Source organism: Melanerpes formicivorus, unplaced genomic scaffold (assembly GCF_026170545.1).
Source record: "Melanerpes formicivorus ecotype bairdi unplaced genomic scaffold, bMelFor1.0.p_v2 SCAF_286, whole genome shotgun sequence".
NCBI classification, from domain to species: domain Eukaryota; kingdom Metazoa; phylum Chordata; class Aves; order Piciformes; family Picidae; genus Melanerpes; species Melanerpes formicivorus.
The window spans coordinates 119,965-146,449 of record NW_027142638.1 but is presented as its reverse complement, the minus strand read 5'-3'; the positions used below and the strand labels follow the sequence as shown (position 1 = coordinate 146,449).

General features: G+C 62.4%; 1 protein-coding gene across 10 annotated transcripts; it reads left to right on the top strand.

Annotated features, from left to right (window-relative positions):
* Window positions 1–1,386: 1,386 nt before the first annotated feature.
* On the top strand, window positions 1,387–26,485 carry LOC137458823 (fibroin heavy chain-like). Of its 10 annotated transcripts, none has more exons than XM_068170110.1 (10): window positions 1,387–2,030; window positions 7,304–7,521; window positions 10,177–10,237; window positions 10,747–10,842; window positions 12,058–12,222; window positions 13,621–13,746; window positions 14,534–14,754; window positions 14,891–14,919; window positions 17,362–18,594; window positions 18,889–26,485. In XM_068170110.1, exons 1-10 carry the CDS (start codon window positions 1,464–1,466, stop codon window positions 26,031–26,033), a joined length of 9,861 nt encoding a protein of 3,286 aa, XP_068026211.1. In that variant the 5' UTR covers window positions 1,387–1,463; the 3' UTR covers window positions 26,034–26,485. The 10 variants fall into 10 exon arrangements, with proteins under 10 accessions (XP_068026211.1, XP_068026213.1, XP_068026207.1 ...); XM_068170112.1 differs by having other exon boundaries at window positions 1,388–2,030; window positions 17,362–19,509; window positions 20,134–26,485; XM_068170106.1 differs by having other exon boundaries at window positions 1,388–2,030; window positions 17,362–20,607; window positions 20,749–26,485.

The following is a 26,485-nucleotide window of genomic DNA, read 5'->3' as shown; positions in this document are numbered from 1 at the left end:
CTCATCCAGCCTGGCCTGGGACACCTCCATGGCCACTCAGCCTCTCACTGGAGCATCTTCAGACTGCAGAGGGCTTGCAGAGAGATGAGGAGAGGAAAGAGACATTCAGCCACCACTGCCAGCAGTGCAGCTGAGCCTCCCCAGCTCCATCCCAGGCTCTGAGGTGCAGCTGAGCCTCCCCAGGTCCAGCTGAGCCTCCCCAGGTCCCTCCCAGGCTCTGAGGTGCAGCTGAGCCTCCCCAGCTCCAGCTGAGCCTCCCCAGCTCCATCCCAGGCTCTGAGGTGCAGCTGAGCCTCCCCAGGTCCAGCTGAGCCTCCCCAGGTCCCTCCCAGGCTCTGAGGTGCAGCTGAGCCCCCCCAGGTCCAGCTGAGTCTCCCCAGATCCAGCTGAGCCTCCCCAGATCCAGCTGAGCCTCCCCAGCTCCATCCCAGGCTCTGAGGTGCAGCTGAGCCTCCCCAGGTCCATCCCAGGCTCTGCAGGTGCAGCTGAGCCTCCCCAGCTCCAGCTGAGCCTCCCCAGCTCCATCCCAGGCTCTGCAGGTCCTGCTGAGCCTCCCCAGGTCCTGCTGAGCCTCCCCAGCTCCAGCTGAGCCTCCCCAGGTCCATCCCAGGCTCTGAGGTGCAGCTGACCCTCCCCAGCTCCAGCTGAGCCTCCCCAGCTCCAGCTGAGCCTCCCCAGCTCCAGCTGAGCCTCCCCAGCTCCATCCCAGGCTCTGCAGGTCCTGCTGAGCCTCCCCAGGTCCTGCTGAGCCTCCCCAGCTCCAGCTGAGCCTCCCCAGCTCCATCCCAGGCTCTGAGGTGCAGCTGACCCTCCCCAGCTCCAGCTGAGCCTCCCCAGCTCCAGCTGAGCCTCCCCAGGCCCAGCTGAGCCTCCCCAGCTCCATCCCAGGCTCTGAGGTGCAGCTGACCCTCCCCAGCTCCAGCTGACCCTCCCCAGCTCCAGCTGAGCCTCCCCAGGTCCAGCTGAGCCTCCCCAGCTCCATCCCAGGCTCTGAGGTGCAGCTGAGCCTCCCCAGCTCCAGCTGAGCCTCCCCAGGCCCAGCTGAGGACAGCACCAAGGCCTTGTGCCTTGGGAGGGCAGGGGAGGCAGCAGCAGCAGCGGAGCTGTGCAGGGCTCCGCAGGGAGAGCTGCAATTAAGGATGGAGGGCAGGCTGATGAGATAAGGAAGGCTGAGCTGAGCCCAGCTGATGACTCAGGCAGGATTTGGGGCATTTCCCAACTGCTGCAGCTCCGTGTGCTGTTTACTCTGACCTCTCTGCAGGGCCTCCTCTGTTAATTGCTGCCTGCTGAACAACAACAGCAATTAGCAGGGAATGGAGCTCCACTTCTCCAGGACATATAAAGGGAGAACCTCCTCTCAGCCCCCAGCCAGAGGAGCTGCAGAGCCTTCCCCTTCTCATTTGCTCCTCCTGCTTTGCCAACCTCCTCCTCCTCCTGCTCCCAGAGCTCTGCCCAGGGAAGCTATGAGCTACCACTTCTCCAGGTTTGGGGATGGGAGTTTCAGTTCCTCCTCTGCCCACTGTGGCTCTCTGGGTGGGCCAAGGTCCTCTGCTCTGAGGTTCTATGAGGGCAGCAGGGGAGCAGGCAGCTGTGGTGGCCATGGCTATGGCTGGGGCTATGGCTATGGCAGCAGGAGCCTCTACAGCCTCGGAGGCTGCAGGAACCTCTCTGCTGGGGGAGGCTATGGAGCAGAAGGAAGAGGCTCTGGGAGGTGCCTGGGGCTGGGGGCTTGGGGCCAGCTGGACAGAGGCTCTGCCAGGAGAGGATATTCCCTGGGGGCTTCCCAAGCTGGGGGAGCAGGCAGGGAGGCTCTGGGAGGAGGCCTTGGCAGGAGCCCCTTGGGTGGGCAAGGGGCTGGGCAGGGCTGTGGGCAGGCTGCTGGCAGCAGAGGCCTCCAGGAGGTGCAGCTCAACCCCAGCCTGCTGAGGCCAGTGGCAGTGGAGGTGGACCCCGAGTTCCAGAGAGCCTGCTCGGAGGAGAAGGAGCAGATCAAGGCCCTCAACAACAAGTTTGCATCCTTCATCGACAAGGTGAGGCCACAGCCTGCCCTCACCTGGGCAGGGAGGGGGGGGGGGAGGGCTGCTGCTGGGGCTGGGGGTGGGGCTCCTGGGGTCCCCATGGCAGCCACAGCCTTGGCCAGCTGCCCCTGGGCTGCTGGGGAGCTCTTTCCAGCTTGCCATCAGCTCTGCTGAGCTCAACCCCTGCTGCCTGGCCCCTGGGAGAGGCATCTCCAAGTGGTCTCTGTCCGTGGTGGCTCAATGACAACCTGCTGGGAGGTGCCCAGGCTGCAGACTCTCTCTCTCTCTGCTTCCCAGGAGGGTTGCTCTGCCTGCCTGGTAGGATCCCAAAGCCTTGGGAGCTGATCCTAGCAGGAGGCTTGGACATCCTTGATGTCTTGTGGCCAGGCTGGATGAGGCCCTGAGCAGCCTGGGCTGGGGGGAAGGGGTCCCTGGGCAGGGCAGGGGCTTGGAGCTGGCTGAGCTCTGAGCTCCCTTCCAGCCCAGCTGTGGGAATGTTGCATTTCTCCACATCCCAGCCCAAATCTCCTCTCTGCTTGGAGGCCCTGGCCTCTGCCAGGGGGTCGCTGCCCCCCTCCCCTGGGTGCCTCTGCAGAGGGTGGAAGCTTGGAGCCTTTGGTCTTAGCCACAGCAAGGTCTGGGCTGGAAGGGAGCTCAGAGCTCAGCCAGCTCCAAGCCCCTGCCCTGCCCAGGGACACCTCCCCCCCAGCTCAGGCTTGCTCAGGGCCTCATCCAGCCTGGCCCTCAGCACCTCCAGGGAGGAGAGGAGGCAGCCACAGCCTCCCTGGGCAAGCTGAGGGTGAAGGCTTGAGGATGCCTCACAGAAAAGGTGCTGGCTGCACCCAGGAGCCTTGAGCCTCCTCCTGGCTGCCAGGGGCTGGCCAGCTCACTGTCCCAGCTGCAGAGCTCCTCTGCTTCCCAGGGGCATCCTCTGCACCCCTGCAGCTCTTCCTCACCTGCCCTAAGGCACCAGCAGCTCTGGGAAGTGAGGGCTCCGGGGGGGTCTCCTGAGGGGAGGCTCAGCCTGCTCATGGCTTTGGCTGCCTAAGGCACTTCAGAGGCAGCTGAGGTCTTCCTCCACCCCAAGCACCCCCTAAGCCCCCTGCATGGGAGGGGGGAAGAGACTGGGACCACTTCAGCACAGCTTTGAGAAGCAGCAGCAGCAGCAGAAGCCTTCTCCTGCAGCAGGCTGGGGCAGGAGAGCTGTGCCAGGCTAAGGTGTCCTGGGGGGTGGCACCAGGGCTGGCACCAGAGAGCCAGGGCTGGAATCATCCAGTCCAAGCCTTGCCCCAGCACTGCCAGGGCACCACCAACCCCTGGCCCTCAGCACCACAGCTGCAGGGCTTGGGAACCCCTCCAGGACTGGGGACTCCACCAGCACCTCCCTGGGCAGCCTGGGCCAGGCTTGCAGAACCCTTCCAGGGGAGAAGTTTCTCCTCAGGGCCAAGCTGAGCCTGGCCTGGGGCAGCCTGAGGCCATCTCCTCTTGTGCCATCACTTAGGGCAGGAGGTCTCAGCCTCCCCCTGGCTCCAGGCTCCTCTCAGGCACTTGCAGGGAGCCAGGAGGTCTCCCCTCAGCCTCCTCTCCTCCAGCCTCAACCCCCCCAGAGCTCCCTCAGCTGCTCCTCAGTAGTTCTCCAGCCCCTTCCCCTTCTCCCCCAGCCCCTTCCCCTTCTCCCCCAGCCCCTTCCCCAGCTCCCTTTGCCCTTCCCTGGCCCTGAGCAGCCCAAGGCTGCCCCCAGGCTGCCAGCTGTGCCCCCCCCAGTGCCCAGCCCGGGGGCACCATCCCTGCCCTGCTGCTGCTGCCCACAGCACTGCTGCTCCAGCCCAGGCTGCTGGGGGTCTCCTTGCCCCCCCCTGGGCACCCCCAGGCTCCTCTCCAGCTGCTGCCCCTCAGTGTCTGTGGCTGCCAGGCCAGGTCCAACCAAGGTTCTCCAACCCTCCCTGTTGGGAGCCATGGAAGGAGCTGCTTTGGCTGCCAGTCACAAGCAGCTCCCATGGGTGCTGAGCTCCTCTTGGGAGCCATGGAAGGAGCTGCTTTGGCTGCCAGTCACAAGCAGCTCCCATGGGTGCTGAGTCCCTGTTGGGAGCCATGGGAGGAGCTGCTTTGGCTGCCAGTCACAAGCAGCTCCCATGGGTGCTGAGCTCCTCTTGGGAGCCATGGGAGGAGCTGCTTTGGCTGCCAGTCACAAGCAGCTCCCATGGGTGCTGAGCTCCTCTTGGGAGCCATGGAAGGAGCTGCTTTGGCTGCCAGTCACAAGCAGCTCCCATGGGTGCTGAGCTCCTGTTGGAGCCATGGAAGGAGCTGCTTTGGCTGCCAGTCACAAGCAGCTCCCATGGGTGCTGAGCTCCTGTTGGAGCCATGGAAGGAGCTGCTTTGGCTGCCAGTCACAAGCAGCTCCCATGGGTGCTGAGCTCCTCTTGGGAGCCATGGAAGGAGCTGCTTTGGCTGCCAGTCACAAGCAGCTCCCATGGGTGCTGAGTCCCTGTTGGAGCCATGGGAGGAGCTGCTTTGGCTGCCAGTCACAAGCAGCTCCCATGGGTGCTGAGCTCCTGTTGGAGCCATGGAAGGAGCTGCTTTGGCTGCCAGTCACAAGCAGCTCCCATGGGTGCTGAGCTCCTCTTGGGAGCCATGGAAGGAGCTGCTTTGGCTGCCAGTCACAAGCAGCTCCCATGGGTGCTGAGCTCCTCTTGGGAGCCATGGGAGGAGCTGCTTTGGCTGCCAGTCACAAGCAGCTCCCATGGGTGCTGAGCTCCTCTTGGGAGCCATGGGAGGAGCTGCTTTGGCTGCCAGTCACAAGCAGCTCCCATGGGTGCTGAGCTCCTCTTGGGAGCCATGGGAGGAGCTGCTTTGGCTGCCAGTCACAAGCAGCTCCCATGGGTGCTGAGCTCCTCTTGGGAGCCATGGGAGGAGCTGCTTTGGCTGCCAGTCACAAGCAGCTCCCATGGGTGCTGAGTTCCTGTTGGAGCCATGGAAGGAGCTGCTTTGGCTGCCAGTCACAAGCAGCTCCCATGGGTGCTGAGCTCCTCTTGGGAGCCATGGGAGGAGCTGCTTTGGCTACCAGTCACAAGCAGCTCCCATGGGTGCTGAGCTCCTGTTGGAGCCATGGAAGGAGCTGCTTTGGCTGCCAGTCACAAGCAGCTCCCATGGGTGCTGAGCTCCTCTTGGGAGCCATGGGAGGAGCTGCTTTGGCTGCCAGTCACAAGCAGCTCCCATGGGTGCTGAGCTCCTCTTGGGAGCCACGGAAGGAGCTGCCAGTCACAAGCAGCTCCCATGGGTGCTGAGCTCCTGTTGGAGCCATGGGAGGAGCTGCTTTGGCTACCAGTCACAAGCAGCTCCCATGGGTGCTGAGCTCCTCTTGGGAGCCATGGAAGGAGCTGCCAGTCACAAGCAGCTCCCATGGGTGCTGAGTCCCTGTTGGGAGCCATGGAAGGAGCTGCTTTGGCTGCCAGTCACAAGCAGCTCCCATGGGTGCTGAGCTCCTCTTGGGAGCCATGGGAGGAGCTGCCAGTCACAAGCAGCTCCCATGGGTGCTGAGCTCCTCTTGGGAGCCATGGGAGGAGCTGCTTTGGCTGCCAGTCACAAGCAGCTCCCATGGGTGCTGAGCTCTTCTTGGGAGCCATGGAAGGAGCTGCTTTGGCTGCCAGTCACAAGCAGCTCCCATGGGTGCTGAGCTCCTCTTGGGAGCCATGGAAGGAGCTGCTTTGGCTGCCAGTCACAAGCAGCTCCCATGGGTGCTGAGCTCCTCTTGGGAGCCATGGAAGGAGCTGCTTTGGCTGCCAGTCACAAGCAGCTCCCATGGGTGCTGAGCTCCTCTTGGGAGCCATGGAAGGAGCTGCTTTGGCTGCCAGTCACAAGCAGCTCCCATGGGTGCTGAGTCCCTGTTGGGAGCCATGGGAGGAGCTGCTTTGGCTGCCAGTCACAAGCAGCTCCCATGGGTGCTGAGCTCCTGTTGGAGCCATGGGAGGAGCTGCTTTGGCTGCCAGTCACAAGCAGCTCCCATGGGTGCTGAGCTCCTCTTGGGAGCCATGGAAGGAGCTGCCAGTCACAAGCAGCTCCCATGGGTGCTGAGCTCCTGTTGGAGCCATGGAAGGAGCTGCTTTGGCTGCCAGTCACAAGCAGCTCCCATGGGTGCTGAGCTCCTCTTGGGAGCCATGGGAGGAGCTGCTTTGGCTGCCAGTCACAAGCAGCTCCCATGGGTGCTGAGCTCCTGTTGGAGCCATGGGAGGAGCTGCTTTGGCTGCCAGTCACAAGCAGCTCCCATGGGTGCTGAGCTCCTGTTGGAGCCATGGAAGGAGCTGCTTTGGCTGCCAGTCACAAGCAGCTCCCATGGGTGCTGAGCTCCTGTTGGGAGCCATGGAAGGAGCTGCCAGTCCCAAGCAGCTCCCATGGGTGCTGAGCTCCTGTTGGGGCCATGGAAGGAGCTGCTTTGGCTGCCAGTCACAAGCAGCTCCCATGGGTGCTGAGTTCCTCCTGGTGATTCATTCTCCTCCCTGCTTCTCCCTGGGACCTTAGAGCCTGCCTCAGAAGGGTTTCCTCCTGCCAGGACTCCTGCTGCAGCCACTCTCCAAGGGGCTGTGGCTTACCCAAGGCTCTCCCCTGGGGCCATTAGCTCTTTGCCACCATCCAAATGATCCACTGGGAATCAGGCAGCTGAGGATTCCTCCCTTAGAGCCAGAGGATGGTCAGGGCTGGAAGGGACCCCAAGGGTGAGGCAGTGCCAACCCCCTGCCACGGGCAGGGAGCCCTCCCAGCACAGCAGGTTGCTCACAGCCACCTCCAGCCTGGCCTTCAGCACCTCCAGGGATGAGGAGGAGGCTTCCAGCACCTCCCTGGGCAGCCTGGGCCAGGCTCTCACCACCCTCCTGGTGCAGAACTCCCTCCTGGCATCCAGCCTTAGTCTGCCCTGCTCCAGTTCCCAACCTCTGCCCCTGCTCCTCTCCCCACAGCCCCTCCTGAGCAGTGCCTCCCCCCAGCCTGCCTGGAGGTCCCCCCCAGCTATGGAGCTGCAGCTCTGAGGTCTCTCCAGAGCCTTCTCCTCTCTCCTTGCCTCCTGCTTGACATCCAAATGATCCAATGGGAATCAGGCACCTGAGGATTCCTCCCTTAGAACCAGAGATTGCTCCTGAGGATCTAGGTTGGATTTGGGGATCCCAGAGGCCTCTCCCAACCTCAGCAGCTCCTGAGGCTGAGCCTCTGCTTTGTTTGCCTGTGGGGACAGGATGCTGCTGCTGCTCTTCCTCCCAGGGCCTGAGCCACCTCCTCCTCCTCCTTTTGCCTTTCAGGTGCAGTGCCTGGAGAGGCAGAACCAGGCCCTGCTGGCCAAGTGGCAGCTCCTGCAGCAGCAAAGTGCCCGACCAGAGGAGAGCAGGAGCATCACCTCCTTCTTCCAGGCTTACATCAGCAGCCTGCAGAGGCAGCTGGAAACCCTCCAGAGCCAGAAGGAGCAGCTGGATCCTGAAGCCTACCACATGCTGCACCTCGTGGAGGACTACAAAAAGAGGTGACAAAAGCTCAGAGCTGGCACTCAGAACCTCCTGGGGGTTTCCATCCTGCCCTGGGCAAGGCACAGTTTAGCTTTGGGAGCTTCAGAAGGTTTGTGGCCAGCACAGGAATGGTCCCCAGGAGGTTGCTGCTGGCACTTGGCCTGGGCACTGGGAGGCTAAAGCAGCTCTGGGGAGGGTAGAACCCACAGGAGCAAGAGGAGAAGCCAAAGGTCTTGCAGAGCCAGCCCAGGAGGGTGGTGGAGCTCTGCCCCAGGTTGCCCAGGCTGAGGCTCTGTGCCTGGAGATGCTCAAGGGGAGGCTTGAGAGAGCTCTGAGCAGCCTGCTCCAGTGGAGGAGGTCCCTGCTGACTGCAGGGGGGGTGTTGGACTGGGTGAGCTCTGGGGGTCCCTCCCAACCCAAAGCCCTTCCATGATTCCTCTCCCCTGCTGTTCTCCTTCACACCCTGCCTGCCCCCCAGGCAGTGAGCAACTCAGGAGGGCTTACTGCTGCTGGTGGTGATGGAGCTGTGGTCAGCCTGGAGGGACAGAGCTGAGCAGTGTGGCCAAGCTGAGAGCCCTGGGGCTGAGAGCCTGGAGCTGAGCAGCCCCAGAGGGGCTCTGAGCTGTTATAATAGGGTTGGGTGATTGAGTTGGGTGGGAGGCTTGGGTGGGTAGCTGGTTGGAGGGGTGGGAAGGTGCTTGGGTAGTTGGGTGGGGGGGTGGTTGTGTGCATGGTTGAGTGGGTGGGTGGGCAGTTGGGTGGTTGAGTGGGTAGTTGGGTGGTTGGTTGAGTAGTTGGGTGGTTGGTTGGGTAGTTGGTTGAGCAGTTGGGAGGGTGGTTGGGTGATTGGGGTGGGTGGTTGAGCAGTTGGTTGGGTGGTTGGGTGGTTGGGCAGTTGGTTGGGTGGTTGAGCAGTTGGTTGGGTGGTTGAGCAGTTGGTTGGGTGGTTGGGTGGTTGAGCAGTTGGTTGGGTGGTTGGGTGGTTGAGCAGTTGGTTGGGTGGTTGAGCAGTTGGTTGGGTGGTTGGGTGGTTGAGCAGTTGGTTGGGTGGTTGAGCAGTTGGTTGGGTGGTTGAGTAGTTGGTTGGGTGGTTGGGTGGTTGAGCAGTTGGTTGGGTGGTTGAGCAGTTGGTTGGGTGGTTGAGCAGTTGGTTGAGCAGTTGGTTGGGTGGTTGAGCAGTTGGTTGGGTGGTTGAGCAGTTGGTTGGGTGGTTGGGTGGTTGAGCAGTTGGTTGGGTGGTTGGGTGGTTGAGCAGTTGGTTGGGTGGTTGAGCAGTTGGTTGGGTGGTTGGGTGGTTGGGCAGTTGGTTGGGTGGTTGGGTAGGTGGTTGGGTGATTGGGTTGGGTGGTTGGTTAAGCAGTTGGGTGGGTGGTTAGGTAGTTGGGTGGTTGAGCAGTTGGTTGGGTGGTTGGGTAGGTGGTTGGGTGTTTGGGCAGTTGGGCAGTTGGTTGGGTGGTTGAGCAGTTGGTTGGGTGGTTGAGCAGTTGGTTGAGCAGTTGGTTGGGTGGTTGAGCAGTTGGTTGGGTAGTTGGTTGGGTGGTTGAGTAGTTGGTTGGGTGGTTGAGTAGTTGGTTGGGTGGTTGAGCAGTTGGTTGAGCAGTTGGTTGGGTGGTTGAGCAGTTGGTTGGGTAGTTGGTTGGGTGGTTGAGTAGTTGGTTGGGTGGTTGAGTAGTTGGTTGGGTGGTTGAGTAGTTGGTTGGGTGGTTGGGTGGTTGAGCAGTTGGTTGGGTGGTTGGGTGGTTGGGCAGTTGGTTGGGTGGTTGAGTAGTTGGTTGGGTGGTTGAGCAGTTGGTTGGGTAGTTGGTTGGGTGGTTGGGTGGTTGAGCAGTTGGGTGGGTGGGTGGTTGAGCAGTTGGGTGGGTGGGTGGTTGAGCAGTTGGGTGGGTGGGTGGTTGAGCAGTTGGTTGGGTGGTTGGGCAGTTGGTTGGGTAGGTGGTTGGGTGGTTGGGTGGTCGAGCAGTTGGTTGGGTGGTTGAGCAGTTGGTTGGAGGGGTGGGAGGGTGGTTGGGTGAGTGGGTGCAGGTAGGGTGGAAGTTTGGGTGGGTGCTTGGGGAGTTGGTTGGGTGCTTGGGTGATTGGTTTGGGGTCTGTGGTCTCCTTGTCCTCCGCTGTGGTTGGCTGGGGTCTGTGCTGAGCAATGCTCAGCAGGAGCTGAAGGAGCTGGGGGGCGGCAAGAGGCTGGGGCTGGCAGCTGCTGAGTGGTGTCCAGGGGCAGCCCAAGGGGCAGAGAGTGGAGGGCAGGAGGAGAAAGCAGTTTGGGGGGAGGCTGCTGGAGGCCTGGAGCAGGCTGAGCCCAGAGAGGTTGTGGAGAGCTTCCAACCCCCCCTGGGCACTGTGCCCCTGGGCAAGCTGCTGGGGGGAGCCCTGCTGGGGCTGGGGGAGCTCCAGAGGTCCCTTCCAGCTTCCCTTCTCCATGCTGGGATTCTGTGAGGAGAGTTTTCCCTTCCCCTGGCCCAGCTGCAGCCCGGGGGAGGATGCAGGAGCTGGGCTCTGCCTGCCCCAGCACAGAGCCTGGCAGAGGCTTTGCCACCACCTCTGCTGCTGGCAGAGCCTGCAGGGAGCGATGCAGAGGTGGATCCCAGGCTGGAGGATTCCCTTTGGTGTCTGAGCCACGGGGCTGGAGCAGGGGGCCAGGGCCAGGAGCTGACTCTCTCTTTCCTCTGCTCCTGCAGGTTTGAGGATGAGATCAACAAAAGGGCCTCGAAGGAGGAGGAATTTGTGGAGCTCAAAAAGGTGAAGGCAGCCTCAGAGCCTCCGAAAGTGGCTGCTGGCTGAGGACTGCAGCAGCAGGGCCCTGGCTTAGCTGCATCCAACTCCCCTCCAAGAGAAGGAGGAGAGGTCCTTGGAGTGCCTCCCAAGGTCTCTTCCAGCTGTTGAGGCTGGAAGAGAGCTTTGAGCTCAAGGTCTGAGCCAGGCTGGAGAGAAATCATTTCCTCTGGAGGCTGAGCCCCAGAGTGAGAGAACAGAAGCAGGCATTGGGAAAGGCCTCTGAGATGAGGTCCAAGCAGCAACCCAACCCCTCCATGGCCACCAAACCACCAGAGCCATGGCCACAGGGGGCTGGAACCCCTCCAGGCCTTGGGGACTCCACCACCTCCCCCACTGGGCAGCCTGGGCCAGGCTTGCAGAACCCTTCCAGGGGAGAAGTTTCTCCTCAGGGCCAAGCTGAGCCTGCCCTGGGGCAGCCTGAGGCCATCTCCTCTGGTCCTGGCCCTTGGCACCAACAGGACCTCTGCTTCCAGGAGCTGGACAGTGCCTACCTGGGGAAGATGGAGCTGGATGTCCGTGTGGAGATCCTGAAGCAGGAGCTGGAGTTCCTCAGGTGCCTGCATGAAGCTGTGAGTCTGCCTCTGAGATGCAAACCTGACCCTGGGGGCTTGCCTTGGCTTGGGAAAGACCTTGAGGGAGGTCTGCAGGGAGCCACAGAGTGGCTCAGGCTGGAAGGGAGCTCAGAGCTCAGCTCCTCCAACCTCCCCACCCTGCCCAGGGACTCCTCTCAGCCAGCCCAGGATGCTCAGGGCCTCATCCAACCTGCTCAGGGGGACAGAAGCCACAGGTCAGAGGCTCCTGGGATGGCTCAGGTTGGAAGGGAGCTCAGAGCTCAGCCACTTCCAACCTCCCCACCCTGCCCAGGGACTCCTCTCAGCCAGGCTCAGCTGCTCAGGGCCTCATCCAGCCTGGCCCTCAGCACCCCCAGGCAGGAGGCAGCCACAGCCTCCCTGGGCAGCCTGGGCCAGGCTCTCAGCAGCCTCCTGCTGCAGAACTTCTCCCTCAGCTTCACTCCAACCCTGCTCTGCCTCAGCTCCAAACCATTCCCCCTGGGGCTGGCTCCAGCCCCCCTCAGCCAAAGTTTCTCTGCAGTCTCCCTGCAGGATCCCTTCAGGCAGCTCTGAGCTCCCCCTGGAGCCTTCTGCCCTGCAGGCTGCCCAGCCCCAGCTCCCTCAGCCTGTGCTCCCAGCAGAGCTGCTCCAGCCCTGGCAGCCTCTCTGTGGCCCCCTCTGGCCTCCCCCCAGCAGCTCTGTGTCCTCCTGCTGCTGGGGACAGCAGAGCTGGAGGCAGGAGTGGAGGTTGGCTCCCAGCAGGGCAGAGTCCAGGGGCAGGATCCCCTCTGCTGCCCTGCTGCCCACCCTGCCCTGCCTGCAGCCAGCTCAGGGTTGGCTCCTGGGCTGCCTGAGGGCACTGCTGGCTCCTGGGGAGCTTCTCCTCCCCCAGTACCCCCAGGGCTGCTTCTTCAGGGCTGCTCTCAGCCCACCCTGCACCCAGCCTGGCCTGGAGGTTGTTGATCTTGTAGAGGTTCCTAAAATAGGACTTTGGGTGTGCAGAGTGGATCCTCCTTGGCCTTTGATCTCCTTGGGTCCTCCTCAGCCTCTCAGTGGCTCTGCTGTGTGCCACAGAGCCTGGCAGGGACCCCTGGGGGTTCAGCTGGGGGTGGAGGATGCAGGTAGGGAGGTTCCAGTGGGGGTCTGGGCAGAGGGTTCCACTTCTCTCCTCACAGCACAGCCTGGAGCTCTCCCCTGGACTCCTTGGCAGCCACAGCTTTGCTTTCCCTGCAGGAGCTCTCCCAGCTGCAGAGCCTGGTGGGCAGCACCAAGGTGGTGCTGTCCCTGGACAGCCCCAGGGAGCTGAACCTGGATGGCATCCTCGAGGAGGTCAGGCAGGAGTATGAGGCCCTTGCCCAGAGGAGCAAAGCTGAAGTGGATGCCATGCACCAGGGCAGGGTGAGTTGGCACCAACAGGGCACAGAGGCTGCTCAGGGGGGCACAAGCCACAGGTCACAGACTCCTGGCATGGCTCAGCTTGGAAGGGAGCTCAGAGCTCAGCTTGGAAGGGAGCTCAGAGCTCAGCCACTTCCAACCTCCCCACCCTGCCCAGGGACTCCTCTCAGCCAGGCTCAGCTGCTCAGGGCCTCATCCAGCTTGGCCCTCAGCACCCCCAGGCAGGAGGCAGCCACAGCCTCCCTGGGCAGCCTGGGCCAGGCCCTCAGCAGCCTCCTGCTGCAGAACTTCTCCCTCAGCTCCACTCCAACCCTGCTCTGCCTCAGCTCCAAACCATTCCCCCTTGGGGACCCTCAGGCAAAGTCTCTCTGCAGCCTCCCTGCAGGCTCCCCTGCTGCTGCTCTCTCTGCTCTCCAGCTTTGGCTCCAGGCCATGCAGCCAAGCAGCCTCCACAGCTCTGGCACCAGCACTGCAGCACAGGAAACCATTTCCACCTTCCACTCAGCAGGGAGAGCTGCTGGTGCTGGGATGGCCTCAGGCCAGAGAGGCAGGAAGGACACAGTGCCCAAACCTCCTCTGCTTTCTCCAGCTGGGACTGGGACTGGGACTGGGACTGGGACTGGGACTGAGACTGGGACAGGGACTGGGACTGAGACTGGGACTGAGATTGGGACTGGGACTGAGACTGGGACAGGGACTGGGACTGAGACTGGGATTGAGATTGGGACCGGGACTGAGATTGGGACAGGGACTGGGGCTGAGATTGGGACTGAGGTTGAGATTGGGATGGGGACTGGGGCTGAGATTGGGACTGAGGTTGAGATTGGGATGGGGACTGGGGCTGAGATTGGGACTGGGACTGAGACTGGGACTGGGACTGAGGCTGAGATTGGGACTGAGGCTGAGGCTGAGATTGGGACTGGGACTGAGACTTAGATTGACTTCTCCCTCAGCTCCACTCCAACCCTGCTCTGCTTCAGCTCCAAACCATTCCCCCTGGGGCTGGCTCCAGCCCCCCTCAGCCAAAGTCTCTCTGCAGCCTTCCTGCAGGATCCCTTCAGGCTCTGGAGGCAGCTCTGAGGTCCCCCCTGGAGCCTTCTCCCCTGCAGGCTGCATAGCCCCAACTCTCAGTTGGGAGGCTGAGAGCAGAGAGTTGGGAGGTGAAGAGTGGAGAGTTGGGAGGCTGAGAGTGCAGAGCTGTGTGGCTGAGCCTTCTCCTCCACAGGCTGCCCAGCCCCAGCTCCCTCAGCCTGGGCTCCCAGCAGAGCTGCTCCAGCCCTGGCAGCCTCTCTGGGGCCTCCTCTGGCCTCCCCCCAGCAGCTCTGTGTCCTCCTGCTGCTGGGGACAGCAGAGCTGGAGGCAGGGTTGGAGCTGAGGTCTCTTTTCTCCTCTGCCCATCAGTACCAGGACCTCCAGACCATCTGGGCCAGCCAGCAGGAGCAGCTGAGGAGCAGCTACAGGGAGATCCAGGAGCTGGTCAGGCAGATCCAGAGGCTGCAGGCAGAGATTGAAATTGCAAAGAAAAAGGTAAAACCAAATGATGCAGTGCCCCAAATCCTGAAGTCCCTCTTGGGTGGGGAGCTGCTGCCTGGAGCTGCCCTCTGGGGGCAAAGCTGGAGCTGGTTTGGCTCTCCAGAAGGGAGCAGGGTGAGGTCTGGAGCTCTCTGCCCTGGGCTTGCAGCTGGGGGAATGGTCCCAGCCTGAGGCCTCTGCTGAGCTCTCTCTCAGGGGCAGCTCTTCACCTCCTGAAGGGTTTGAAGCCAGAGGGTCAGGGAATGGGTTTGGGTTGGGGAAGCTCTCTGAGAGCAGCCAGGCCAAGCAGCAACCCAACCCCACCATGGGCACAGGGGGATGGAGCCCCTCCAGGCCTGGGGGCTCCACCAGCACCTCCCTGGGCAGCCTGGGCCAGGCTTGCAGAACCCTTCCAGGGGAGAAGTTTCTCCTCAGGGCCAAGCTGAGCCTGCCCTGGGGCAGCCTGAGGCCATCTCCTCTGGTCCTGGTCCTTGGCCCAGGAGCCCAACTCCCCCTGGCTCCAGGCTCCTCTCAGGCACTTGCAGGGAGCCAGGAGGTCTCCCCTCAGCCTCCTCTCCCCCAGCCTCACCCCCCCCCAGCTCCCTCAGCTGCTCCTCCCTCCCCAGCCCTCTCCCCCAGCCCCTTCCCCAGCTCCCTTTGCCCTTCCCTGGCCCTGCTGCAGCCCTCCAAGTCCTCCTGGCCCTGAGGAGCCCAAGGCTGCCCCCAGGCTGCCAGCTGTGCCCCCCCCAGTGCCCAGCCCCAGAGGAGGCTGCTGGACTCCTCCTGTCTGTGCCCTCTGCAGAATGAGAGCCTCCAAGGCTCCCTGCAGGATGCTGAGCAGCGAGGGAGCTCTGCTGTCAGGGACGGCCAGGAGAAGCTTCAGGAGCTGGAAAGTGTCCTGCAGCAGGCCAGGGAGGACCTCAGTCGCCTCCTGCACGACCACCAGGAGCTCCTGAACGTGAAGCTGGCCCTGGACATCGAAATTGCCACTTACAGATCCCTCCTGGAGGAGGAGGAGACCAGGTAGGGCCCAGCTGCTCACCCTGCCTGGAGGGAGCTGTGCCAAGCTCCTCTCACCCACCACCAGCCCCCCAGGGTGGGTGGAAGGGACCTCTCCCCCCAGGGCCACATCAGCTCAGTGTCCCTTTTGCCTCCCCAGGCTCCAGGAAGGTTCCCCAGCCACCATCTGTAAGTACCTCAGGGCTTTGCTTTGGCTCTTCCCCCCCTCCCCCCCCGGGTGTTGTCTCCACAGCCCCCAGCTGGGACAACCTCTCTCAGCTCCTCCCTTGGCTTCCCAGGGTGCAGCCCAAGGGTAGAGACCTGCAGAGGCTTCCCAGGGGTGCAGCCCATGGGTAGAGACCTGCAGAGGCTTCCCAGGGGTGCAGCCCATGGGTAGAGACCTGCAGAGGCTTCCCAGGCATGCAGCCCAAGGGTAGAGACCTGCAGAGGCTTCCCAGGGTGCAGCCCATGGGGAGAGACCTGCAGAGGCTTCCCAGGGTGCAGCCCAAGGGTAGAGACCTGCAGAGGCTTCCCAGGGTGCAGCCCATGGGGAGAGACCTGCAGAGGCTTCCCAGGGGTGCAGCCCAAGGGTAGAGACCTGCAGAGGCTTCCCAGGGGTGCAGCCCATGGGGAGAGACCTGCAGAGGCTTCCCAGGGGTGCAGCCCATGGGGAGAGACCTGCAGAGGCTTCCCAGGGGTGCAGCCCAAGGGTAGAGACCTGCAGAGGCTTCCCAGGGTGCAGCCCATGGGTAGAGACCTGCAGAGGCTTCCCAGGGGTGCAGCCCATGGGGAGAGACCTGCAGAGGCTTCCCAGGGGTGCAGCCCAAGGGTAGAGACCTGCAGAGGCTTCCCAGGGGTGCAGCCCATGGGGAGAGACCTGCAGAGGCTTCCCAAGGTGCAGCCCATGGAGAGAGACCTGCAGAGGCTTCCCAGGGGTGCAGCCCATGGGGAGAGACCTGCAGAGGCTTCCCAGGGGTGCAGCCCATGGGTAGAGACCTGCAGAGGCTTCCCAGGGTGCAGCCCAAGGGTAGAGACCTGCAGAGGCTTCCCAGGGGTGCAGCCCAAGGGTAGAGACCTGCAGAGGCTTCCCAGGGTGCAGCCCATGGGTAGAGACCTGCAGAGGCTTCCCAGGGGTGCAGCCCGAGGGTAGAGACCTGCAGAGGCTTCCCAGGGGTGCAGCCCATGGGTAGAGACCTGCAGAGGCTTCCCAGGGGTGCAGCCCATGGGTAGAGACCTGCAGAGGCTTCCCAGGGGTGCAGCCCAAGGGTAGAGACCTGCAGAGGCTTCCCAGGGGTGCAGCCCATGGGTAGAGACCTGCAGAGGCTTCCCAGGATGCAGCCCAAGGGTAGAGACCTGCAGAGGCTTCCCAGGGGTGCAGCCCAAGGGTAGAGACCTGCAGAGGCTTCCCAGGGGTGCAGCCCATGGGTAGAGACCTGCAGAGGCTTCCCAGGGGTGCAGCCCAAGGGTAGAGACCTGCAGAGGCTTCCCAGGTTGCAGCCCAAGGGTAGAGACCTGCAGAGGCTTCCCAGGGGTGCAGACCATGGATAGAGACCTGCAGAGGCTTCCCAGGGTGCAGCCCAAGGGTAGAGACCTGCAGAGGGTGGAGGCCAGTGGCAAGTGGAGGTCCTCAGGGGTCTGTCCTGGCCACAGTGCTCCCAAACCTCTTGGTCCTTGGGGCTGGGGCAGCCTCAGCAGTGGCACCAAGCTGTGTGGTGTCCTGGGCTCAGCTGAGGGCAGGGATCCAGCCCAGAGGGATCTTGCCAGGCTGCAGAAGCTGCAGGAGGGGCAGCAAGGCACAGGGCAAGGTCCTGCAGCTGGGGCAGGCACAAAGCCAGGCTGGGTGCAGGGTGGGCTGAGAGCAGCCCTGAAGAAGCAGCCCTAGGGGTGCTGGGGGAGGAGAAGCTCCCCAGGAGCCAGCAGTGCCCTCAGCAGCCCAGGAGCCAACCCTGAGCTGGCTGCAGGCAGAGCAGGGTGGGCAGCAGGGCAGCAGAGGGGATCCTGCCCCTGGACTCTGCCCTGCTGGGAGCCAACCTCCACTCCTGCCTCCAGCTCTGCTGTCCCCAGCAGCAGGAGGACACAGAGCTGCTGGGGGGAGGCCAGAGGAGGCCCCAGAGAGGCTGCCAGGGCTGGAGCAGCTCTGCTGGGAGCACAGGCTGAGGGAGCTGGGGCTGGGCAGCCTGCAGGGCAGAAGGCTCCAGGGGGAGCTCAGAGCTGCCTGAAGGGATCCTGCAGGCAGGCTGCAGAGAGACTTTGGCTGAGGGGGGCTGGAGCCAGCCCCAGGGGGAATGGTTTGGAGCTGAAGCAGAGCAGGGTTGGAGTGGAGCTGAGGGAGAAGTCAATCTCAGTCCCAGTCTCAACCTGGATCTCAATCCCAGTCCCAATCTCACTCCTAGTCCAAGGCCCAATCTCAATCTCAGTGCCAGTCTCAGTCCCAATCCCAGCCTCTCAGGGGCTTGCAGGGAGCCAGGAGGGTCTCCCCTTGGGCTGAACCCCCCCAGCTCCCTCAGCTGCTCCTCCCCAGACCCTGCTTGCCCCTCCCCAGAGCCGTGGCTGTGACCACCGGAGCGTGGTGGCCACCCAGGCCTCTGCCCCCAGCTGTGCTGCTGACCTCTCTGCTTGCCTCTCTTGCAGGTGTCACTGAGCACAGCACCACTGCCACTGGAGCCTTTGGAGTGGCCCCTGGGGGCTGGACAAGTGCCAAGGGGGGGCCAGGCTCTGGTGGGGGCAGCATGGGCAGGAGAGGCTCCATGAGTGGAGGAGGGAAAGGAGGAAGCTCTGGAGGGTGGGGCTCCAGCTCTGGCAGTGGGGGCTCCATTTGTGGTGGAGGAGGAGGAGGAGGAGGCAAAGGCTATGGAGGAAGCTCTGGAGGGTGGGGCTCCAGCTCTGGCAGTGGGGGCTCCATTTGTGGTGGTGGAGGAGGAGGAGGAGGCAAAGGCTATGGAGGAAGCTCTGGAGGGTGGGGATCCAGCTCTGGCAGTGGGGGCTCCATTTGTGGTGGAGGAGGAGGAGGAGGAGGCAAAGGCTATGGAGGAAGCTCTGGAGGTAGCAGCAGCTCTGGTGGGATAGGATCTGTGTCTGGAGGGGGAACTGGAAGCATCTCTGGGGGGAAAGGATCTATCTCTGGAGGAGGAGGAGGAGGAGGAAGCAAAGGCTATGGAGGTGGAGGAAGCTCTGGAGGTGGGGGAAGCTCTGGGGGTTGGGGCTCCAGCTCTGGCAGTGGGGGCTCCATTTGTGGTGGGGGAGGAGGAGGAGGCAAAGGCTATGGAGGAAGCTCTGGGGGTGGAGGAAGCTCTGGGGGTGGGAGCAGCTCTGGGGGGAAAGGCTCAATCTCTGGAGGAGGAGGAGGAGGAGGAAGCTCAAGCTATGGAGGCTCCAGCTGTAAAGGAGGAGGAAGCTCAAGCAGTGGAGGCTCCATGTCTGGAGGGGGAGGAAGCTCTGGGGGTGGCATCAGCTCTGGTGGGAAAGGCTCAATCTCAGGAGGAGGAGGAGGTGGAGGAAGCTCAGGATATGGAGGCAGCTCAGGATATGGAGGCTCCATTTGTGGTGGGGGAGGAGGAGGAGGCAAAGGCTATGGAGGAAGCTCTGGGGGTGGCATCAGCTCTGGTGGGAAAGGCTCAATCTCAGGAGGTGGAGGAGGTGGAGGAAGCTCAAGCAGTGGAGGCTCCATGTCTGGAGGGGGAGGAAGCTCTGGAGGTGGAAGCATCTCTGGGGGGAAAGGATCTATCTCTGGAGGAGGAGCAGGAGGAGGAGGAAGCAAAGGCTATGGAAGTGGAGGAAGCTCTGGGGGATGGGGATCCAGCTCTGGCAGTGGGGGCTCCATTTGTGGTGGGGGAGGAGGCAAAGGCTATGGAGGAAGCTCTGGAGGTGGCAGCAGCTCTGGAGGGAAAGGCTCAATCTCAGGAGGAGGAGGAGGAGGTGGAGGAAGCTCAGGCTATGGAGGCTCCAGCTGTAAAGGAGGAGGAAGCTCAAGCAGTGGAGGCTCCATGTCTGGAGGGGGAGGAAGCTCTGGGGGTGGCATCAGCTCTGGAGGGAAAGGATCTATCTCAGGAGGAGGAGGAGGTGGAGGAAGCTCAGGCTATGGAGGCTCCATTTGTGGTGGTGGAGGTGGAGGAGGCAAAGGCTATGGAGGAAGCTCTGGAGGTGGAGGAAGCTCTGGAGGTGGAGGAAGCTCTGGGGGTGGCATCAGCTCTGGTGGGAAAGGCTCAATCTCTGGAGGAGGAGGAGGAGGAGGAAGCTCAAGCTATGGAGGCTCCAGCTGTAAAGGAGGAGGAAGCTCAGGCAGTGGAGGCTCCATGTCTGGAGGGGGAGGAAGCTCTGGGGGTGGAAGCATCTCTGGGGGGAAAGGATCTATCTCTGGAGGAGGAAGCTCTGGAGGTGGAGGTAGCTCTGGGGGAAAAGGATCTATCTCTGGAGGAGGAGGAGGTGGAGGAAGCTCAGGCTATGGAGGCTCCAGCTGTAAAGGAGGAGGAAGCTCAAGCAGTGGAGGCTCCATGTCTGGAGGGGGAGGAAGCTCTGGAGGTGGAAGCATCTCTGGGGGAAAAGGATCTATCTCTGGAGGAGGAAGCTCTGGAGGTGGAGGTAGCTCTGGGGGAAAAGGATCTATCTCTGGAGGAGGAGGAGGTGGAGGAAGCTCAGGCTATGGAGGCTCCAGCTGTAAAGGAGGAGGAGGCTCAGGCAGTGGAGGCTCCATGTCTGGAGGGGGAGGAAGCTCTGGGGGTGGAAGCATCTCTGGGGGGAAAGGATCTATCTCTGGAGGAGGAAGCTCTGGAGGTGGAGGTAGCTCTGGGGGTTGGGGCTCCAGCTCTGGCAGTGGGGGCTCCATTTGTAGTGGAGGAGGAGGAGGAGGCAAAGGCTATGGGGGTGGAGGAAGCTCTGGAGGTGGCCAAAGCTCTGGGGGTTGGGGCTCCAGCTCTGGCAGCTGCAGTTCCCATGGTGCAGGGATCAGCTCTGGGGGTGGAAGCAGCTGTGGCAGGAGAGGCTCCAGCTCTGGAGGAGGAGGCTCAGGCTCTGGAGGTGGCCAAAGCTCTGGAGGTGGCCAAGGCTCTGGAGGAGGCCAAAGCTCTGGAGGAGGCCAAAGCTCTGGGGGTTGGGGCTCCAGCTCAGGCAGATGCAGTCCCCACAGTGCAGGGATCAGCTCTGGAGGAGGCAGCAGCTGTGGCAGGAGAGGCTCCAGCTCTGGAGGAGGAGGCTCCATGTCTGGTGGTGGCCAAAGCTCTGGAGGTGGCCAAGGCTCTGGAGGAGGCCAAAGCTCTGGGGGTTGGGGCTCCAGCTCAGGCAGCTGCAGTCCCCACAGTGCAGGGATCAGCTCTGGAGGAGGCAGCAGCTGTGGCAGGAGAGGCTCCAGCTCTGGAGGAGGAGGAGGCTCCATGTCTGGAGGTGGCCAAAGCTCTGGAGGTGGCCAAGGCTCTGGGGGTTGGGGCTCCAGCTCAGGCAGCTGCAGTTCCCATGGTGCAGGGATCAGCTCTGGAGGTGGCAGCAGCTGTGGCAGGAGAGGCTCCAGCTCTGGAGGAGGAGGCTCCATGTCTGGTGGTGGCCAAAGCTCTGGAGGTGGCCAAAGCTCTGGGGGTTGGGGCTCCAGCTCAGGCAGCTGCAGTCCCCACAGTGCAGGGATCAGCTCTGGAGGAGGCAGCAGCTGTGGCAGGAGAGGCTCCAGCTCTGGAGGAGGAGGCTCCATGTCTGGTGGTGGCCAAAGCTCTGGAGGTGGCCAAGGCTCTGGAGGAGGCCAAAGCTCTGGGGGCTGGGGCTCCAGCTCAGGCAGCTGCAGTTCCCATGGTGCAGGGATCAGCTCTGGAGGTGGAAGCAGCTGTGGCAGGAGAGGCTCCACCTCTGGAGGAGGAGGAGGCTCCATGTCTGGAGGAGGCCAAAGCTCTGGAGGAGGCCAAAGCTCTAGGGGTTGGGGCTCCAGCTCTGGCAGCTGCAGTTCCCATGGTGCAGGGATCAGCTCTGGGGGTGGAAGCAGCTGTGGCAGGAGAGGCTCCAGCTCTGGAGGAGGAGGAGGAGGCTCCATGTCTGGAGGAGGCCAAAGCTCTGGAGGTGGCCAAGGCTCTGGGGGTTGGGGCTCCAGCTCAGGCAGCTGCAGTTCCCATGGTGCAGGGATCAGCTCTGGAGGAGGCAGCAGCTGTGGTAGGAGAGGCTCCAGCTCTGGAGGAGGAGGCTCCATATCTGGAGGAGGCCAAAGCTCTGGGGGCTGGGGCTCCAGCTCAGGCAGATGCAGTCCCCACAGTGCAGGGATCAGCTCTGGAGGAGGCAGCAGCTGTGGCAGGAGAGGCTCCACCTCTGGAGGAGGAGGCTCCATATCTGGAGGAGGCCAAAGCTCTGGGGGCTGGGGCTCCAGCTCTGGCAGCTGCAGTTCCCACAGTGCAGGGATCAGCTCTGGGGGTGGCAGCAGCTCTGGTAGGAGAGGCTCCAGCTCTGGAGGAGGTTCCATGTCTGGAGGTGGCCAAGGCTCTGGAAGCAGCCAAGGCTCTGGAGGTTGGGGCTCCAGCTCTGGCAGTGGTGGGTGCAGCTCTGGAGGAGGAGGAGGTTCTGGATATGGTGGAGCAAGCTCTGGAAGTGGAGGCTCCATCTCTGGAGGAGGAAGCTCTGGCAGTGGTGAGTGCAGCTATGGAGGAGGCTCAGGGTATGGTGGTGCAAGCTCTGGCAGGAGAGGCTCCAGCTCTGGAGGAGGAGGAGGAGGAAGCTCCAGCAGGAGAGGCTCCATCTCTGGAGGAGGCTCAGGCAGTGGCAGATGCAGTCCCAGCAGTGCAGGGCTGAGCTCTGGAGGTGGAATTAGCTCTGGCAGGAGAGGCTCCAGCTCTGGAGGTGCTGGAGGAGGAAGCTATGGCAGTGGAGGAGGAGGAAGCTATGGCAGTGGAGGAGGAGGAAGCTATGGCAGTGGAGGCTCCATCTCTGGAGGTGGGGGAAGCTCTGGCAGTGGTGAGTGCAGCTATGGAGGAGGCTCAGGGTATGGCGGTGCAAGCTCTGGCAGGAGAGGCTCCATCTCTGGAGGTACTGGAGGAGGAAGCTATGGCAGTGGAGGCTCCAGCTATGGAGGTGCTGGAGGAGGAGGCTCAGGGTATGGAGAAGGAAGTTCCAGCAGGAGAGGCTCCATCTCTGGAGGAGGAGGAAGCTTTGGCAGTGGAGGCTCCATCTCTGGAGGAGGCTCAGGCAGTGGCAGATGCAGTCCCAGCAGTGCAGGGATGAGTTATGGAGGTGGCAGCAGCTCTGGCAGGAGAGGCTCCAGCTCTGGAATTGGAGGAAGCTATGGCAGTGGTGAGTGCAGCTATGGAGGTGCTGGAGGAGGAGGCTCAGGGTATGGAGGAGGAAGCTCCGGCAGGAGAGGCTCCATCTCTGGAGGTACTGGAGGAGGAAGCTATGGCAGTGGAGGCTCCAGCTATGGAGGTGCTGGAGGAGGAGGCTCAGGGTATGGAGGAGGAAGCTCCAGTAGGAGAGGCTCCATCTCTGGAGGAGGAGGAGGCTCTGGCAGTGGTGAGTGCAGCTATGGAGAAGGCTCAGGGTATGGAGGAGGAAGCTCTGGCAGGAGAGGCTCCAGCTCTGGAGGTACTGGAGGAGGAGGCTCAGGGTATGGAGAAGGAAGTTCCAGCAGGAGAGGCTCCATCTCTGGAGGAGGAGGAAGCTTTGGCAGTGGAGGCTCCATCTCTGGAGGAGGCTCAGGCAGTGGCAGAAGCAGTCCCAGCAGTGCAGGGATGAGTTATGGAGGTGGCAGCAGCTCTGGCAGGAGAGGCTCCAGCTCTGGAATTGGAGGTGGAGGCAGCTATGGCAGTGGAGGCTCCATCTCTGGAGGTGGAGGAAGCTCTGGCAGTGGTGAGTGCAGCTATGAAGGAGGCTCAGGGTATGGTGGTGCAAGCTCTGGCAGGAGAGGCTCCATCTCTGGAGGTACTGGAGGAGGAAGCTATGGCAGTGGAGGTTCCAGCTATGGAGGTGCTGGAGAAGGAGGAGGCTCAGGCTATGGAGGAGGAAGCTCTGGCAGGAGAGGCTCCAGCTCTGGAATTGGAGGTGGAGGAAGCTATGGCAGTGGAGACTCCAGCTATGGAGGTGGAGGAAACTATGGCAGTGGTGAGTGCAGCTATGGAGGAGGCTCAGGCAGTGGCAGATGCAGTCCCAGCAGTGCAGGGATGAGTTATGGAGGTGGCAGCAGCTCTGGCAGGAGAGGCTCCAGCTCTGGAATTGGAGGCAGCTATGGCAGTGGAGGCTCCAGCTATGGAGGTGCTGGAGGAGGAGGAGGCTCAGGCTATGGAGGAGGAAGCTCTGGCAGGAGAGGCTCCATCTCTGGAGGTACTGGAGGAGGAAGCTATGGCAGTGGAGGCTCCAGCTATGGAGGTGCTGGAGGAGGCTCAGGCTATGGAGAAGGAAGTTCCAGCAGGAGAGGCTCCATCTCTGGAGGAGGAGGAAGCTCTGGCAGGAGAAGCTCCATCTCTGGAGGAGGCTCAGGCAGTGGCAGATGCAGTCCCAGCAGTGCAGGGCTGAGTTATGGAGGTGGCAGCAGCTCTGGCAGGAGAGGCTCCAGCTCTGGAATTGGAGGTGGAGGAAGCTATGGCAGTGGAGGCTCCAGCTATGGAGGTGCTGGAGAAGGAGGAGGCTCAGGCTATGGAGGAGGAAGCTCTGGTAGGAGAGGCTCCATCTCTGAAGGTACTGGAGGAGGCAGCTCTGGCAGTGGAGGCTCCAGCTATGGAGGTGCTGGAGGAGGAGGAGGCTCAGGCTATGGAGGAGGAAGCTCTGGTAGGAGAGGCTCCATCTCTGGAGGTACTGGAGGAGGAAGCTATGGCAGTGGAGGCTCCAGCTATGGAGGTGCTGGAGGAGGCTCAAGCTATGGAGAAGGAAGTTCCAGCAGGAGAGGCTCCATCTCTGGAGGAGGAGGAAGCTCTGGCAGGAGAGGCTCCATCTCTGGAGGAGGCTCAGGCAGTGGCAGATGCAGTCCCAGCAGTCCAGGGCTGAGTTATGGAGGTGGCAGCAGCTCTGGCAGGAGAGGCTCCAGCTCTGGATTTGGAGGTGGAGGCAGCTATGGCAGTGGAGGCTCCAGCTATGGAGGTGCTGGAGGAGGAGGCTCAGGCTATGGAGGAGGAAGCTCTGGCAGTGGTGAGTGCAGCTATGGAGGTGGCTCAGGGTATGGCGGAGCAAGCTCTGGCAGGAGAGGCTCCAGCTCTGGAATTGGAGGCAGCTATGGCAGTGGTGAGTGCAGCTATGGAGGTGCTGGAGGAGGAGGCTCAGGGTATGGAGGAGGAAGCTCTGGCAGGAGAGGCTCCATCTCTGGAGGTACTGGAGGAGGAAGCTATGGCAGTGGAGGCTCCAGCTATGGAGGTGCTGGAGGAGGAGGCTCAGGGTATGGTGGTCCAAGCTCTGGCAGGAGAGGCTCCATCTCTGAAGGTACTGGAGGAGGAAGCTATGGCAGTGGAGGCTCCAGCTATGGAGGTGCTGGAGGAGGAGGCTCAGGGTATGGAGGAGGAAGCTCTGGCAGGAGAGGCTCCATCTCTGGAGGTGGAGGAAGCTCCAGCTATGGAGGAGGAGGAAGCTCTGGCAGTGGTGAGTGCAGCTATGGAGGTGGCTCAGGGTATGGTGGTGCAAGCTCTGGCAGGAGAGGCTCCATCTCTGAAGGAGGCTCAGGCAGTGGCAGATGTAGTCCCAGCAGTCCAGGGATGAGCTCTGGGGGTGGAATTAGCTCTGGCAGTGGAGGCTCCAGCTATGGAGGTGCTGGAGGAGGAGGCTCAGGCTATGGAGGAAGCTCAGGGGGTGGAGCAGGCTCAGGGTTTGGAGGTGGAGGAAGCTCTGGCAGGAGAGGCTCCATCTCTGGAGGAGGCTCAGGCTATGGTGGTGCAAGCTCTGGCAGGAGAGGCTCCATCTCTGGGGGAGGCTCAGGCTATGGTGGTGCAAGCTCTGGCAGGAGAGGCTCCATCTCTGGAGGAGGCTCAGGCAGTGGCAGATGCAGTCCCAGCAGTCCAGGGCTGAGCTCTGGGGGTGGAATTAGCTCTGGCAGGAGAGGCTCCAGCTCTGGAATTGGAGGAAGCTATGGCAGTGGAGGCTCCAGCTCTGGAGGTGGAGACAGCTATGGCAGTGGAGGCTCCAGCTATGGAGGCACAGGAGGAGGAGGCTCAGGGTATGGAGGAGGAAGCTATGGCAGTGGAGGCTCCAGCTATGGAGGCACAGGAGGAGGAGGCTCAGGGTATGGAGGAGGAAGCTATGGCAGTGGAGGAGGAGGAAGCTATGGCAGTGGAGGCTCCAGCTATGGAGGTGGGGGAAGCTCTGGCAGGAGAGGCTCCATCTCTGGAGGAGGCTCAGGCAGTGGCAGATGCAGTCCCAGCAGTGCAGGGCTGAGCTCTGGAGGTGGAATTAGCTCTGGCAGGAGAGGCTCCAGCTCTGGAATTGGAGGCAGCTCTGGCAGTGGAGGCTCCAGCTATGGAGGCGCAGGAGGAGGAGGCTCAGGGTATGGAGGTGCAAGCTCTGGCAGTGCAGGAGGAGGAAGCTCTGGCAGTGGAGGCTCCATCTCTGGAGGTGGAGGAAGCTCTGGCAGTGGTGAGTGCAGCTATGGAGGAGGCTCAGGGTATGGAGGAGGAAGCTCCAGCAGGAGAAGCTCCATCTCTGGAGGAGGCTCAGGCAGTGGCAGATGCAGTCCCAGCAGTCCAGGGCTGAGCTCTGGGGGTGGAATTAGCTCTGGCAGGAGAGGCTCCAGCTCTGGAATTGGAGGCAGCTCTGGCAGTGGAGGTTCCAGCTATGGAGGTGCTGGAGGAGGCTCAGGCTTTGGAGGAGGCTCAGGGTATGGAGGAGGTGCAAGCTCTGGCAGTGGAGGCTCTGTGTCTGGGGGTGGCTCCAGCTCTGGGGGTTTGGGCTCCGGCTCTGGGGGTTTGGGCTCTGGCTCTGGCAGTGGCGACTCCATTTCTGGAGGAGGAGCAGGCTCAGGCTATGGGGGAGGAGACTCAGGCTATGAGGGAGGCTCTGGGTATGGAGGAGGCTCAGGCTATGAGGGAGGCTCAGGCTATGAGGGAAGCTCTGGGTATGGGGGAGGTTCAGGCTATGAGGGAAGCTCTGGGTATGGAGGAGGCTCAGGCTATGAGGGAGGCTCAGGCTATGAGGGAAGCTCTGGGTATGGAGGAGGCTCAGGCTATGAGGGAGGCTCTGTGTCTGGGGGTGGCCATAGCTCTGGAGGTTGGGGCTCCAGCTCTGGGGGTGGAGGGAGCAGCTCTGGTAGGAGAGGTTCTGCCTCTGGAGGAGGAGGAGGCTCAGGCTCTGGGGGCTGTGGGGAGCTGTGCAGTGCTGGCAGGAGGGGCTCTGGCTCCGGCTGGGATGGATCCAGCTCTGGAGCTGCCTGCTGAGCAGGCAGTGGAGGCTGTGGTGCTGCAGGGGGGGACAGCTCTGGGGGGGAAGGGGATTGTGGGGCTGGGGGCTGCAGCTGGGAGGGAGGCTGTGCTCAGGGGCAGGACTACAGAGCTGCCTAGGGAAGGGGCTCAGGGGCTCAGGAGCTGCTTCCCACAGCTGATCCCTGGATGGAGGAATCTGCCAGCAGGATGGGGAGAGAGGGTTCCCCTCCCTGCCAGAGGGGAGGTTGGCTTCCTGCCCACCTCTGGCTGCTGCCCCTGGGTCTCAACCCCCCCCCCTCAAGCTCCCTCTCCCCCTGCACAGCCACCTCTTGAACCCTCCAAGCACACAGCCCTGGGCCATGGCCATGCTGGGGGGGTTGCTGCTCTCCCCTTGGGCTTTCTCTGAGCACTTCAGCTCAGGCTGCTTGGATCCTCCCCCTCTGTGCTCACTAAAAGCTTGAAGCTCA

Bases quoted from the DNA above. Each gene is read 5' to 3' on its own strand.
- LOC137458823 (XM_068170102.1), top strand. From the start codon at position 1,464: ATGAGCTACCACTTCTCCAGGTTTGGGGATGGGAGTTTCAGTTCCTCC. The intron at 10,238-10,746 runs GTGAAGGCAGCC...CTCTGCTTCCAG, and splicing joins AATTTGTGGAGCTCAAAAAG to GAGCTGGACAGTGCCTACCT. The intron at 10,843-12,057 runs GTGAGTCTGCCT...CTTTCCCTGCAG, and splicing joins TCAGGTGCCTGCATGAAGCT to GAGCTCTCCCAGCTGCAGAG.